At 43.0% G+C, this 15,634-nt stretch overlaps 1 protein-coding gene across 6 annotated transcripts; it reads right to left on the bottom strand.

Moving 5' to 3' along the window:
- Nucleotides 1-1,264: 1,264 nt before the first annotated feature.
- Nucleotides 1,265-14,327, bottom strand: LOC120954995 (Y+L amino acid transporter 2). Of its 6 annotated transcripts, none has more exons than XM_040375408.2 (8): nt 14,223-14,327; nt 5,635-6,463; nt 3,625-3,843; nt 3,266-3,536; nt 3,056-3,176; nt 2,780-2,983; nt 2,560-2,709; nt 1,265-2,477 (listed from the first exon to the last, which is right to left on the bottom strand). In XM_040375408.2, the coding sequence occupies exons 2-8, from the start codon at nt 5,942-5,944 to the stop codon at nt 2,241-2,243; spliced, it is 1,512 nt and encodes a 503-aa protein (XP_040231342.1). In that variant the 5' UTR covers nt 5,945-6,463; nt 14,223-14,327; the 3' UTR covers nt 1,265-2,240. The 6 variants fall into 6 exon arrangements, with proteins under 6 accessions (XP_040231342.1, XP_040231343.1, XP_040231344.1 ...); XM_040375409.2 differs by lacking the exon at nt 14,223-14,327 and adding an exon at nt 13,914-14,196; XM_040375410.2 differs by lacking the exon at nt 14,223-14,327 and adding an exon at nt 14,046-14,196.
- Between the last annotated feature and the right edge of the window lie 1,307 nt (nt 14,328-15,634).

The following is a 15,634-nucleotide window of genomic DNA, read 5'->3' as shown; positions in this document are numbered from 1 at the left end:
ACTCGTTGCTTTTAAATCTAGAAGATCATAGTACCGGGAGACTTTGCTTTGGAAATCGTTAAAAAAGGTGTAAACAGCATTTTCATGAGTATCACTCTGAAGTAGTGATATCACTAGTCACTAGTGACTAGTTACGCCAGAGACGTAGTTGCCCGGAGTTAAAGACGTCCAAAAACCAAGGCCGAAGTCTTCCGAAGTCGGTTTCAGAATCGCAGTCGCCTGCAATAGGATGCGGAGCCGACCAGCTCAATGGGCTTGATATCAGACATTTGTTTTGTTTTCCTCGTCCTTTGCTTTACTCTTACTCTCGGCGTCTTACGCATTGAAAAATTCTTACGACCTAGTGGAGACTCTAAAGAAGGCTCTAAGCACAAACAAAATAACTAATTTTTCCAAATCCCAAACCCCTTGAAGTGAGGGATTGATGTAGTTACTCCTTATGAGTAGGGTTACTACAACTGAAATTTATAGTTAACTTCCTGGCTTAACTTGGAGCGTATTTCCCTGTATATGAGATTAAATATCTGATAAGATTACTCCACCAAGACTTGCTCAAGTAACGCATTCCCTAAGGTAGTGTTGCAATCTTATCAGCTGCAGGTCCTATTGCCCCTTTCATCGCTAGGCCCTACAAGCTATGCCTCAATTGAACAGTAGCACGCGACCCGTTCACCAAGCACCGACCCGTGGTAAGAATGATGCGTAAACTCTACACCATCTCCAAGATGATCCAGTACGAGCACACGTGGATCGTTGAACCGAGCGCATTCGAAGCACACTGTCCGCGTTTTTGTGGTGCTGACCGGTGCTACCAAATGGGAACTCAACTGCTGTACGGCCGGTGTGCAAAGTGCAGGCGATTATGCGTATTGTAGCAAGTGTGACGGTCCCTACGTGAAGCTCCTTTCCGACGAGAGTCAAGGTGTGATTATTGCAGTGCATGAGGTAGGTATGGGTCGGAGAGTGTTCCTCGAAAGAGATACATACACGTTGGAGCCGGCTGATAAGCTTTCTTTGATGGTAAAAGGTTCGTGTAACGTTCTCCTATCCACTAACCGTTCGCGACTTACGAGGCGAAGGAAAATTGTGAGCTTTTTTAGCGTTTATGACAACATTTCCATGAACGGCGATGCATAGCAATCGACAGCGTTGTGGAGGACGTTTGTACCGGGCCTAATGTGTGACATTCCTCTTTTTGTGATAATTTCATCTTTTTCGGTCGATTGCAATCGAGTTTTATGTTTGAAACAAACAAAAAAAAAGATTTAATCAGGTGATCTTTTCATTCTTCATTTTATTAATTATTGGCGTGTAAATTACAAACATCTTACAAATCGAAATATATTTATTGTATAAAATCCCTTATTCAAATGTAGTCGAATAACAGTCTTGGTTCGTTCTGTTATGTCTTGCTGTGTCTGTGTCTGTGTGTGTGTAAGAGATTAGGTTTGTGTGTAAATCAGTGTAGATATTCATTGAGCAGCATATCATGGAATATTATTTGTGCACAACAACTCCGGAAAATCCCGTCGCTGGAAGCAATCCCTCAAGGGGACTTTGGAGCAATCAAACTTTTCGCTGTTAACCGTTGCACTCGACCAGCCATTATCAGAAGCGTTCGATTTTGAAGGCAGATTGAAAGAGCAGATAAATATGACTTAACTAATCTTCGTAATTCGTTCTCTTTTAGCTCTGCAATCTTATAAATTGCTCCCTGCCTATCTAACCTGTACAAACTGTAAATTGACTATTGTAATTTCTATTTCATGCATACTACAGTTAAGGCGTCGTGCGAAAAGCGCTCTAAACTTGAAATCCTCCGTCGTATTGTAGCTTCAAAGTGAAACGATCACACACGCCAATCGAAATAGGCCAACGTTGAGCTTCCGGGTTGCTGTATCAGTTTCTTCACTCATAAGATTAAAGTCTTACACCTAAGAAATCGATTCGACACGACAAAACAGTGGAAAGAGCGCTTGAGAGAAGGCAATTACGTTGATTATGGGGTTGTTTTTTTCAATGATGTTTTTGCTGTTGTAACATATCATTTTAGCGTTTTTTGTTTGTTTGTTGTTGCTGTAGCTATCCATGCAAAGTATTTTCTCTATATACACAGTACGAATGATATGTGAGCAAGAGGGCGCTATTCGACCGGGCATCGGACTGTCCTTCGTTGAGATTAATGTTTGGGCTTGATACACGGGTGGCTTTGTTTGCGGATGCGCCTAGACCATCAGATCCTAGTCGAGCTTTTCGCTGTTCGGCATACATAGGAACAGTTTGGAGCAGAATCGATTGAACGATTGCGACTTTTGGGTCAGCCAGCGCCACGGTTTCCCGATCGTGACGTAGTACACGGGAATGCCCAGCAGTATGACGAGCGTACCGATGCCGACCTCCATCGGCGACTCAAACACCGAGAAGATGACCAAAAATCCAGCCGTCAGTAAGAACACGATCGGAACGATCAGGGACACCTGTATGTGACGACGAAAAGCGAGAGTGAGGGGCATGTTAACTTGGAAGGTTTGAACGCCATGTAGCAGATCTTCCCATTACCTTGATGGGTCGATGTGCATCGGGAGCCTTCTGCCGTAACCGTAACAGACCGGCAACGGAAATGAAGATGAACAAGATCTCCACGTAGCTGACGTAGTTGATGATCGCAAACACATCGCGAATGAACAGCAGCAGAAGCGTAAGGGCACACTGAAATGAAGAAGGTGAAATGAATTCAAAAAACTGCCCTGTAGAACCGCAACACTCTCAGATGGCTTACCAAGAACAGCAATGAAGGTATCGGTGTCAGACAGTTAATGTTGATCAGTGAAAGTGCCGCCGGCAGATGTCCGTTTCGGGCGCCCACAAAGAACAGTCGCGACGAGGCAAAGATGGCACCGTTCAGCGAGCCGAAGGTAGAGCACGCCACGAACAGTGGCATCGTCCAGGCCATGAAGCTGAGCATTTTCTCCGCAAATGTAACCTAAAAATTGGGATGGTTCATATCTTAAGTGCAATCTCTCGGCGGTGCCGCGCAAACTGCAGCAATCCTTACCGCGACGGCCTGCGAGGAAAGCATCTCGTCCGGCGGTAGCACCGCAAAGTAGGCGATGTTCGTGATGACATAGATGACAGTGACGACCGGCATGCTGATGCAGATGGCGCGGGGTAAATTGCTGTAATGAGAAGAAGAGGGGGGAAACAATGCAGCACATGCAGGTGTGACGCTTCGATAACAATCAGCAGAGGCAATAAGGGAACATACCGGTAGGGATCTTTCAGCTCCTCCGTGACAAAGTTGAGATAATTCCAGCCCGAGTACGAAAACAGCCCGTTGTAGAAAGCGACCGCAATGAAGCCGGGCTGTATCTTGGAGTTGGCGAACGGGGCCTCGAGCAGCTCCGTGTTGCCACTCATCAGATGCCACGCACCGGCACCGGTAATGACGAGCAGGGCCAACACCTTCATCCCCGTGAACGTCTCCGTTACCCGGGCGACCCATTTCACATTTCGACAGTTGATCGCGGTAAGAAGACCTACAGACCGGTTAAGAGGCGGCAAAAAGGGGAATTAATAAAAAACAACACACAGGAAGATGATAGCGCGAGTTGTAACAGCACTTACAGGTTATAACGGCGGCTAGCAAGCGCACCGACTCGTACGGCGGTTCGCAGGTGGGCCACAGCGGCTGCAGCAGATATTGGGCGAACGTGATCGCGGTAATGGCATTGCCGGCCGGGACGAGAATCAGCAGTGCCACCCAAAGGTACAGGAACGCTGGCAGCGGACCGAACGCTTCACCGATGTACGCGTAATCACCGCCCGACTTGGGAATCATGGTGCCTGGAATTGTGTTTTATGAAGAAAAAAAAAAAGGTTGAAGAATGGGAAGTTTTGTTCAGCAAACCGGTTTTAGTAAATGCTGTATCAGGAATGAATTCCAAAAAAAAAATACTGAAGACGAATGGCAGGTAATTTGGAAAACCGAGCAGGGTGCAACGAACATAATTTATCCGTGGCTTTATTGTGTTTTTTTTTTTTTTGGTGGAGGAATTTTGCGAGGATCGAATTTTTATTTATGTCGTCCGTCTGGCGAATCTTCTTGGAAGATGCGTGTTGGCTCAGCACGTTATCGGATTTTTGTGCTATCATATTTAAATGTGAGGATCCTTTGCAATCTTCTTATTGTTATGGCTTTGAACTTGAAGGTCCGAAGTTATGTTTAGTGTAGTGATCGTTTTAGTCTTTCTACGACTGATTAGTTTCCCCAGAAGCAGGAATATCGACCCAGCAAACGGGATTTAAACCTTATTGTTAGTTCAAACTTTTAGATGTCTTTATGTCGGCTTTAGTTATACAACTAATCAAATTTCTAAGGATATCTTATAACAGAAATTACCTAATTCCAACTAATTACCTGGTCATTGCAATGAAATTAGGTTCTTGAGCTACGCGACTAATGATGTACCATCGTAACTCGAATATCGCAGCTGTTTAGTATTTGAATATTTAATTCAATACTGTGCGTCTGCTCCCATTGCTTCCAGGTAGTCAGCACCCGTCTTATGAAGCACGACTCAAGTTGCTAGGACTGCAAAAACTCAGCGATAGACGCCGCATAGCACAACAAATGTTCGTTGGAGGTTTATTAACAGGCAAAAATCAACTGCTCTTCAATACTCCAGCGATTTGAAGTATACTGCTCCAACGGCTCCAACTACGACCCCATTACTTCTATGAGCAGAGCATTTGACCAAGTCCATCAGCTCTTTGATTTTTAATCAAACACTAATGTCATATAAAAAAACGTCTACACTCCAGTCTATGATTAATGTATGTAACCTAAACTAAGTGTTAAATTAGGCAAATTTATCAGGACTTTACTGTCCAATAAATAAAGAATAATAATGTGTATGATTTTGAGCAAACTGGGTGGTCTTTGTATTTTAAATTTGTATTAAACCGGAACGAATTGCTACACAAATAGATGTAAAATTTAGCAAATCGCATATCTCCAATTATAGATCTACTCGAAAATCAAAAGGATTGCAAGTAACAAACTAGAATAGGTAGTAACTAGTGAGATAGTATTGTTAGAGTAACGAAGTACTGGTCGTCGCAATCAAATAATTTAAATTGATAACATTAATTAGTTTCAATAGCATGCAACATACACTATGTACGTTTCTTTACTCGCTAGTTATAGGTAGCGAGTAAACAGTTGCAAAACACTAAAACTAAACGGTCTTTGGGAGAAATTTTAGATTAAAAGTAATAAAGTAATAACTAAAGACAAATATTACTTATTCCACAAACTTTTTTGTAACAAGTTATAAACTTCTAAACAAGTTACCAAAGATTATTCCCATTTATTTTAGTGCTGCGTATAATGAAACCAAACAAAACAGGCTTCAGTCTGGTTCTACCTGACATGTTTTCGTCAGCATGCACGTTTTCACTCTTATCAGTACATTTATTCCACTACACCTAGCCTCGCTCTGTACGCACGACCACGCCGGTTAGCTGCAGGTGTTGCAGCAGGTTCGTCGACATGCGCACATCAATTGATAACCGCTTGGAACAAAAACCCAGGGTCACATCCGAACATACCCCGCAGTATAGCACGTCACTTACCCAGCTCGGCATAACACAGCGCACCGACCATACTCAGCACACCGGACAGTATCCACACGATGATGGCCACACCGATCGAGCCGGAGTAGAGCAGCACACCCTTGGGCGAGACGAAGATGCCGGCACCGACGATCACGCCCACGATGATCGCCACTCCATCCATCAGGCCAAGCTCCTTCTTCATCTCGATGCCACCGCCGCCGCCAGCGTCGGGGCTTTCGGACGTGCCGGCCACCGCCTTGCCCTCATCACTTTCGCGCCGAAAGCCCTGCTGTACCGGCCGGTTGTCCACATCACCGACTTTGGCCATTTTTGTTTGACGCACTTTTCTGTTTCTTCTTCCTGGTTTTTTTGTTTGTTTGACGTTCACTTACACTATTCACACGATCACGCACACACACACACACACCCAGCACAATTGATAAGGAATGCCGGCGGTCGATATGTTGATAGCACGTTTCAAGATCGACCTGTAACACCAACCACTGGCACCGGACACGGTGCACTACATCCCAACCCGGGGGCAAAAAAAGCTCACCGTGCGGATTTTTGCGTCTTCAAAAAAAAAGGCACCGTTGTGTAAGCTCGCACCGCCGGTCTCAGCGTTCAGTCTTATGGCAGCGAGAGTGTGTTTCGATCGAACGGCACCGGGTTTATGCTGCACGAAGGTAACCGCATGATGCACTCTGGTCTGGGGCTTGGGGCGATCGACTCGACCGGGGCACGAACACTTTGCTACTGCGTTTTTTTTTTTTTAAATAATTTTCGGCGTCGTTCCCGAAACCGAAGCGTGCTGACGCAACAACAGTATCGACGTGCGCGGTCTGGCCTGTAACGAAAGCAAACAGCAAGAGGTAAACATGATAAGAACGTGGCGTGGCTGGCAATGCTCCTGCGGAGGCTGTGCGGCAGGCAGACGGTGGCGGAACTATACCCCAAGCTTGTAATGAAGTTGTCGGCAATTAATCGTTTTACAAAACTAAACTACACGGATGTTTGGAATCAAACGTTTTCCCCCCTTTTTTCTGGGACTCGAAGATCGGCACCCCGAACACGACACTGAGCGTTGATAGGCAGTGGGATTCGGGTCCGATCGGTTGGCACTGCTAAAAATGGTTGTCACCGAGAGCCAAAAAAAGGGAATTTGTAAGACGCGTTCTGTAACGGTGCTGGTAGGATGAGGATCGTCGTTTGTTTGCTTGTTTTACAACAATTTCTTTTCCCTGCTGCTTGCGGTTTGTAAACGACGTGGAGAATAAACGGGCGAAATAAACCACAACAGGAAGAGTTCTTAGTGTGTGGTGGACTTACTACCGCACCGGAGAGAGCGTGGTGCTGTTGGAGCTGTACTGTAACTGTGCGTTTGCTTGCAGTTTGTGCGCGAAGCCGTTATTTTTTTTTTTTTTTTTGCCGTGTCCAAATGTGAGTTACTGCCGCAACCGTTAACGGCTGCAATTGTAGCGGAAGAAAGCGATGAAGCAAGCGAAATAATAAAAAAAAACACACACAATAATAAGAAAGGAGGAAGAGTAATGACATATTTTTTTGATTTGTTTTAACCCTGAACATGGAAAGGTTTCTGTTTCGACTGGGATTGAGATCGGTTGAATATATTTCAACTTGTATTCCCTATAACTGTATCACACACTTCAATTAATTAGTATTAGAAGAATCAGGTGTAAATCGTTGTAAATGCTATTAACAATTTTTTTTTCTCCCATTCATTACTTTTACACACATCATTTTTAAATTTTGTGCAACAAAAAGCTTTACAAACAAAAAATAAATTAAAAAAACCAATTAAGGGTATGACCCTGATTAAGTACTATGACCCAACTGCAAATCGATAGTGTTATCAGATTTTGGCATAAGGTTTACTTTTGCTTTTTGCTTTGCTCACCTTGCTAAGCACCTGAGGAGGTATGCAATTTGAAATTTATTCAACTTTCAATTTCTAACTCAAATAAAAAAAACTAGCAAATATCTAAAACATGAGAAAAGTCTTTTCGTTTCAATATATACACTCCTAGATTAAAGATTCTAATTAAATTACTCACAATTCACTTGAACGCTGTAAATTTTTTTAATTGTGAAACAAGTTTTCAACATTTCTTTGGTTTTTAATGTTAGAATTACTAGCAACACGACCTGAACGTTTATCCCGCGTACGAAAATAACAGGTAAACTACTGGGATTTTAACCACGAGCAAATACACTGCGACCAGTCAAAATGACTAATAGTTACTAAATACACAATTTCCAGTCGCTGGATTACGTTTTAATGATTTCTGGGTCGTCATAAAAAGTTAATTAATGGGCGTTTGATTGAATATCATTTACATTACGTATTTACAGTTTTATTAAGAATTTTATATTAGCTACATTGCCAGAATTGATTAACACAAAAATAGAATCATTAAACAAAACGGTCAGGACACTACTGTTCAACAATATTTTTTTTTTTTTAATTGCAGCCATTCAAAAGTGAAGGGTAGTTATAATGACATTGCATTTTTATGACAATGGCGAACAATTGTATCGACCTCAAACAAAGAAAAAGGCACCTAGGCTTATTGTGAAAGATTTATAGAGTTTGTATACTCATACAAATAATGGTAATGGGTATGAATGGGTATACAAGTGTCATGTATAGCGCCTTAAGCTATGCAATGCATACAATTTGGCAGCATATAATGATTATTTTTTTCTATTCCTTAACCAGACATAGGCACAAATAATATTATTTCTAATTATCATTTCCGAAGTTTTCGCTAATCGCGAGAAACGACTGTCCGTATAGTTATGATAGTTATTGATTTCTAGTACAACCATGGTCTTACTTGGAATTTGGAGCTATCAAAATAGCTTGAAAATAGTTTGTGTCTTCGTAAACATTACTTCATATTGACATACCCGATATCATTGAAGATGTAGCCAGTGCTGCAAAATATTATGAGCATTAAAAGTGCGTCATGGCATGCCGAACGCGACAGACGAATGCTTGACTCAAACCCGATTCTCTGACTGACAAACTGATCTTAACGCAAGCATAATCATGACTTTTTCTGGCTGTGAACTGTGCTGCCAAATGTCCATGTTTCAGTCGCCAACACTCATGACTGCTACGAAGTTCAAGTCGGGTAACGTACATTACTGTGATAGTCAGGGGTGAGAGTCAAACAGTTGGTGGACCAATCACATGCTTAGTGACGTTTCTGAAACGAACTTGCTCATTTGGTTTCTTGGAACCACTCGCAAGCACCGCATGTCTCTCATGACCATCGTGATGATCACCGACAAAAAATACTGAGACCAAGTGACTGACCGAGAGTTGTTGGCACAAAATGTCATCAAGCAAGTGATGTGATGGTGATGCTGACATGATTTTGTTTCAACCAGGATTTGTGATTATGATGTCAGTGACATATTTAAGAACGGATCACAGCAAAAAAAAGTCATGACATAATGACTGACCAAGCGTTGCCACCTCTCATTGTCAATATTGAGTACGTGACCCTGACATGGATTTTGTTTCGGTCAGAATTTTGTATGACATTGACAGTGACATTTTGCAGCACTGGATGACGCCATGTAGTTCTAAACGGACTATTGAATGTAGCTGATAGCAGATATCCAACGATTAAATAAAAGTCTGGAAATCATTATCGAGATGTGCTACCTCCACCCAGTAAGGTCTATTTGGAATAATTCCAAAAATATCCCAAACATACCCTTTTATTACCAGCCTAATCTATTATTATCATACATCATACATCAAATTCTTTATCAGAACCACCAAAACCCTTTGCCCAGCACCACGAACCCTTGCGCACGAGCCCATGTCGCGTCGATATGCCACGTTGTCCTTGCTGTTCTTGCCTAGCCCCTCTCCATTAGCGTTCATGCTCTAGCGACTGTGTGCCTGTTCATCAGTGCGATAGTTTATCCCCCGTCCTCTCCTGCCGCGTCACACACCCTCGGAATCGCCGACCTTTTGGCGGGGCTCTGCGGTGCGCACAATGTGAAGAAATCAACAAAACCAAACAAACGCCATCCATTAAGCCAGATAATTCAATCAAAATCACATCCACTTGCCGCCGCGCCGGAGTCGGGCTACCATAAATCATCCCAAGCTTCTCGTATGTGTGTATGTGTGTGTGCGCGCGGACACCCGCGTGCGTATCGAACGTCTTCGGGCGAAGAAGCGCAACAGGCGCAAAGTGTATTTTGCACGCCGGGGAAGAAATAGAGCTGAGAATCGTCTTTCTTTTCTTTTTTTTGGCTGTGTCTGCTACCACTAAGCATGTTCTAAGTGTATGGGACTATGCTGTACAGCATGCAATGCGCAGTTCCCGGAGCACCATCACAAAACCTGCGTCTCCGATCTGTGGCACCTCCGACAAGGATTGAGCAAATAGGATCCCTGGGAGCACACTAAAAAAGTACAATGCGGTGGGCACACACAAAAAAAAGGTTGTCTTTGAGTGGCGAATTCCAGCGAATGGCAGTTGCGTTCAATCGCTGCCACTACTACAGTGTCCCCGGCAATCGCTGTTGTGTGCCGCTCAACACCACTTCAGTCCATTAGTGAGCGCAAATAAGAGCTGATTAGTGAGCCGCTAGAACAGAGATGTCAGACTAGTGGCCCGCGACCGCTAGAGCCAACATTTATTTGTAGAAGCATTTCTGTGACAAATAGGTGATGCACAATTTTTTTTAAAGAAACAACTCCCATTTTAGCTTCAATCTCTCTCTCAACCAAAATCACTCAACCAACAGGAATCTAAAACGCGAGCTCTTAGATTTTGCGGAATATTTGTTTTGGGAAAGATCGAAGTCCTCTTTAGGTATCAATGCAGCTTATAACATTTTAGTTCTGCAAAACGTTTAGAAAACAGATGAAATCAGATGTCAGCACAAACCCGTATTACTTTTGATAGGCTGTTATAGACGATCACAAGCTTTCCATGATGCATCCTATCAAGATCAATGTGATTAGAAGGAAAAAAACAGGTGGGCATATGGCTCTGTTTTTGAAGGCCTTAATGAATTAGGAATTTTATGGATATTGGCAGGATGGGTTACGAAGGACTTGTATGACACCTTGCACTCCTCGACAGTCAAATGAAGATTTGTCCTGGACTGGACTGGACAGAACGAACCGATATGTAGTAATTTATGGAGCTTGGGCAGCATCAAATGTAAGAATTCACTGTTTTTAACGTAGGGAAAGGTAGGTAAAGACTGACACTGCGGGTAAGATGGACACCTCACATAAATGCATGAAGTAGGTAATTTTCGAAAAAAATCAACAATTCAGCATCCTAACTTAAAGTTAAACAACACATTTGAGAACATTTTTGGCATAATATATGCAAAATTGGTTAAATCCACAAATAAAACTAATTTTTAATCGTGCGCACCCTTGTGGATCTAATTTGACTACTGCAGATCTTAAGCTCTACAATTTGTATTGTTTATATTTCCGGAAGTTTTATTTCAAGGATGAGTTGTCCTGATCATCAATGAAAAAACTGGTGAAAGAGCGAGAATAAAAGCAAGAAAAAATACAAAGTTTCCCACGATTTATTGGTCAATTCCCATAATTTTTTGGTGGGTTCACATAGATTTTTGGTTCGTTCCCATAATTTATTGGTATTTTCCAATTGGATATCTATACAATTGGACCTGAATTTCTGGGAGACGGCCAAAATATTGTGGGAACCCACCAAAAATTGTTGGGAACCAACCAATTAATCGAGGAAAACCCTTTATGGTTTTCTGGTGGTTTAAAGATCCCGACACAAAGCGGGAAAGACGGACTCTTTGTTGTAGGGAAAGATGGACACCGAATTTATTGATTTATTTTACTTCTTATATCAATTGGTGGTGAATGGATTTCTTCAAATATCTTAAACAAGGGTATTCCGAAGCTATAAACCAATCAGCAACTAGAGATAGTATTGTGAGAAATGAAACACCGGTCAAAATAGTAGCCATTCGTTATTCTATTACTCGCTCGACGCTGATGAGGTGCTTCACGAAATCCAATACCTTGTCACGACTTGGACAACTTTAAGCAATAAAAAGATGATGCATTGCATACGGCATTGTTCAGAAATAGATGAGAAATTTTATGGTATTACAAATATCAAATGTTGAATTTTGAGTTGGTGAGAAAATGGATTAAACTATTAACAAGTCCTTCAAAAAATACTGGGGTCGTGGTCTTTTCGCGTAGTAATTTCCTTAAAGGTAGTTCTAGACTGTTGTTCTGTAAGCCGGAGCAACGTCAGCTGTAAGTGATGTTTCAATAATGCTTTAGATGCTGCATTCTACGATATATTAGAAGCGGTGCTTACAATTCCAAAAACCACGGCTGAATGAATCGTCGTTGCAATAGGCCAAGAATTGGTTTATAAACGTACCAGGATGTGGACAGCGATAGAATCTGTTAAAATACTGTAAACGTTTTCTACAGATGTCTATCTTACCCTTCATAGTGCCCATCTTTCCCATATCAGGTGTCCGTCTTACCCGAACATTTCCAAAACCGCACGAAAAAAATCAAGTTTTTCATTCATGAAAAAAACGCAAAAATCGATGGAAACTTAAAAATTTCAACACAATTTCTGGTAAAACATAGGTGTAAGATAATATATGCACATTTTCATGGTCGTTGCGCTTATATATATATATCCCTAGATTTTTACCTTTTCCCTTAACGTGTCCGTCTTTACCTACCTTCCCCTACGCGTAAACGCTGTTCACAATTAATACCAGCTCAAAAATATTGATCATCACAATGACACCAATATCAAGGTGAAATTTACTATTCTATATTGGATAAACTAACAGTAGTTAGTCATGAGTCAGAGCTTTGCGTACTTATCTTGTGAGTTTGCACAAAACTTTGGAAATGTAGGAAATATCAGAAGACTATGGCTGATGTAAAATAAAGTACAAAATGTATCAGATTATTTTCAATTACAGTTTTAACTAATGCAACGTTATGGTTATCGCAAAATAAAATGAAAGAACTGATTTTTGTATCATGCTGGGCTGTGGCCCGTGCTACTATTTTCAGCAGCATTTTGGCCCGCAATGGTCAAACGAGTTTGACAACGCTGCGCTAGAAGGTAGCGGTTTGCTGTGCGCTTGCCGTCCGGGACGGATTTAGATGCTTCGGCGGAGAAATTACGCTCAATTACTGGCTTGCTGGTGTATTTGAAGGGCTTTTTTTTGTTAAAGACTATTTACAGCAAAGCGCTTTCAAACATAATTAAAACACAGCGGCGAGAAACAGTAACCAACGCCAACACGCTGCGTGCCGATTTTAAAAAGGTCTGCAAAGTAATCCAGGCCATTGGGTCGTTGTTGCGAAATGTAAAAAAAAAAACCACGCGAAGTAAAAGAACAAACAAAAAAGTGCTTTCAATGCAGTTTGAGCAGCTGTGTTCTCCAATTGCACAACAGCAACATTGGGCACATGAATCACCGCTCCAAAGCCAGCCGGGGGAAAATCGATCAGAATTAAAGGGTTCTAGCAGCTAGGGACACACACACACCGAACAAGTACATCGCATCGATTGCAGTTCGTCTGGGTTGGCCACCCTCCCCCTCATAACTGGCCCGGTTTAACGACACACACACACACACATTAATGAGACTCCTCCAAGAACGTTCACTTCACATTTTTTCGAACAAACAAATGCTTTGTGCTTCTCTGTGGGTTCTTCCATCCTTGCCTTGTTGACACAGCTCAGCAAAGATGTTGGCACGCGGATGGGGAACACTTAATGACTTCACCGGAGCCGTCTTGTATCGGACTACTAGTTGAATCAGCATCCTACAGCTATTTCGTATTATTAATTGCACACCGTACGGAAAGCGTTTCTCTACGCCATTCACCTTACAAGACGCGCTTTTCCCAACTTTCCCAACCGTTTGCGAGCAACAGGAGGGCGCGGGAAGGGAAATTAGGTTTCGCACACGGGGCCACGTGAGTTTGCAGGAAGCAACTGCAACCAACCAGTGTACGGCCGGTGCGTTTATCGATTCCCCCAAGCGCCAGCTGACAGCCGGCAAGCAACGGGGCTGATGCTCCACGTGTACAGCGAGTACGCGCCGCCGATGTTCACGTTTTCTCACGCAACTTTACCTACTGCTGCACGCGGCCCGCCCGACCGAAAAGGGTGGATGCCCCCTCCCACGCTTCCTCCCGTTTCTGTCGGTATCCGGTGCGCGGCTCTAGTCGTTTTCTGCTGGCCCTACTCTACCTTCGACCGAAAAATGTCGTTCACACCAAAACACCGATTTTGATTAACACATTCACTAACGCACGGCAAGCATAAATGAACCGGAACGGGAAAGCGGTGGAGAAGTAACAAAAACAACAACAAAAAACGCACAGCAAAATACTCAACAAACGTTCTACGGCGACGGAAGCGGCTTCAGAATGGCAGCTACAGCGGCAGGCCCCGACCGACCGTTTCGCATTCTAAACACGGTGCGCGCTAGCTGCACAGCCCCATGCACACGTCGTTCTAGGTCGAAATAAAATGGTAAAGAAAAAAAAGTATATATACCAAGCGGGACCCCGCGCGCATCGACGAACGCACGAGTTTTGAAACCGAAGCGCGAATGAAAACGCACACGCGGCCCTCGTGGCTCCATGCGCGCCGCTACGTCGACAACACCAAGAGAGGCAGAGAGGGAGAACGAGAGAGAGCGAGAAGGCAAAAAAAACCCAACCCCGAACACGATGCTGATTTCGGAGAACATGCATGTATACGCACGCACCAACACAGTGAAAGAGTCAGAACATAATGCTATGCAATGATTTTATGCTCGCTGCCTCTCTTGTTCGCCAGTATTGGTGCGAGGGAAGGGGCGCACAAATGGCAGCACATGGCACTACTACTACCGGCAGCGGAAGCGGAACAACGCGCGGAACGGTGTGCGCAATAGCGTGCCGAGCGGTACGAGGCGCGCGTGTGAGCAGGACGGCTCGATTTGCGCCACAACGGCGCAACAGATACACGACCGGCGGCATGCGCTCGCGGGGAATTTGTGCAGCATAATTTACGGCGCAAACAGTCGGTGTATGAAAACCCTCCTCTTCCATCCCCCCCTTTAGGGTTATGTTTATCGAAGGCCGTTGGTGTACAATTTGCTGGCGCGTAATTTTGGGGTGTAATTTTGTATCCTTTTCTGCTGTAGTTTGCATACATTTTAGGTACAACATTACATTATCTGATGTGATGATTTGTCCTGTATGATTATTTGGGGGATTGGTTTTTTTTAGTGACTGCAGCAACGGCTTTTTTTACTGGTCAATGACAACATAAGCATGCAAAATTACGTCAGAAAGAGATACAAATAGCTTAAGAAAATTTGCAATTTTTGTGAAAATTTTAACCTTTATTTTCAATATTTTCAATTAAGGGCGAAAACAATGTCTTCAAAACCTCTTTTTTACATAACAGAAAAGCATAAAAATTCAACCGCCCTTTTAAATTGATCCTCCGACACACATCCGACAGCCGTTTGCACAACCGCTTTGTCAGTGTGGCCAGATTATTTTGGCGGTTTTTGGTAATACCACCTCAATTTTATGAATAGTTTTTGGTGGTTTTTAAACTTGAATCTCAGTTAAAAAATTTGTTGATTGTGGAGGGTTGAGGTTAGGGGGTACAAATGTGCAAAATAAAAGTTCTATCTTACGAGAAAATGCATCCTTTATATATTTCAATAGCATGGATTAGATTTGGATCGGTGATCACACGAATGCAGGCCTTTCTGAAATCTCAAAAGGATAGAGATGTGAATTTTCTTCTCAGAGGTGGCGAGTTTTTTTCTCGGGGCTCCAAGCAGCCACTAAGGGCCGTGACAGAGCTCCCCAAAGTGCCACAAATTCACTGAACAACCACTAAACGGATTATCCCAAGTGCCACAAATCCACTAAACGACCACTAAACGGCTTCTAAACGACTCAAGT

Source organism: Anopheles coluzzii, chromosome 3, assembly GCF_943734685.1.
Source record: "Anopheles coluzzii chromosome 3, AcolN3, whole genome shotgun sequence".
Taxonomy (NCBI): Eukaryota; Metazoa; Arthropoda; class Insecta; order Diptera; family Culicidae; genus Anopheles; species Anopheles coluzzii.
The sequence above is the reverse complement of the archived record's forward strand: the minus strand, read 5'-3'. Positions and strand labels throughout refer to the sequence as shown.

Excerpts from the sequence above, each read along its gene's own strand:
- LOC120954995 (XM_040375408.2), bottom strand. The coding sequence starts at position 5,944 with ATGGCCAAAGTCGGTGATGTGGACAACCGGCCGGTACAGCAGGGCTTT. Across the intron at positions 3,844-5,634 it reads GCTGTGTTATGCCGAGCTGG|GCACCATGATTCCCAAGTCG; the intron begins GTAAGTGACGTG and ends ACACAATTCCAG. Across the intron at positions 3,177-3,265 it reads GAGCTGAAAGATCCCTACCG|CAATTTACCCCGCGCCATCT; the intron begins GTATGTTCCCTT and ends TTCTCATTACAG.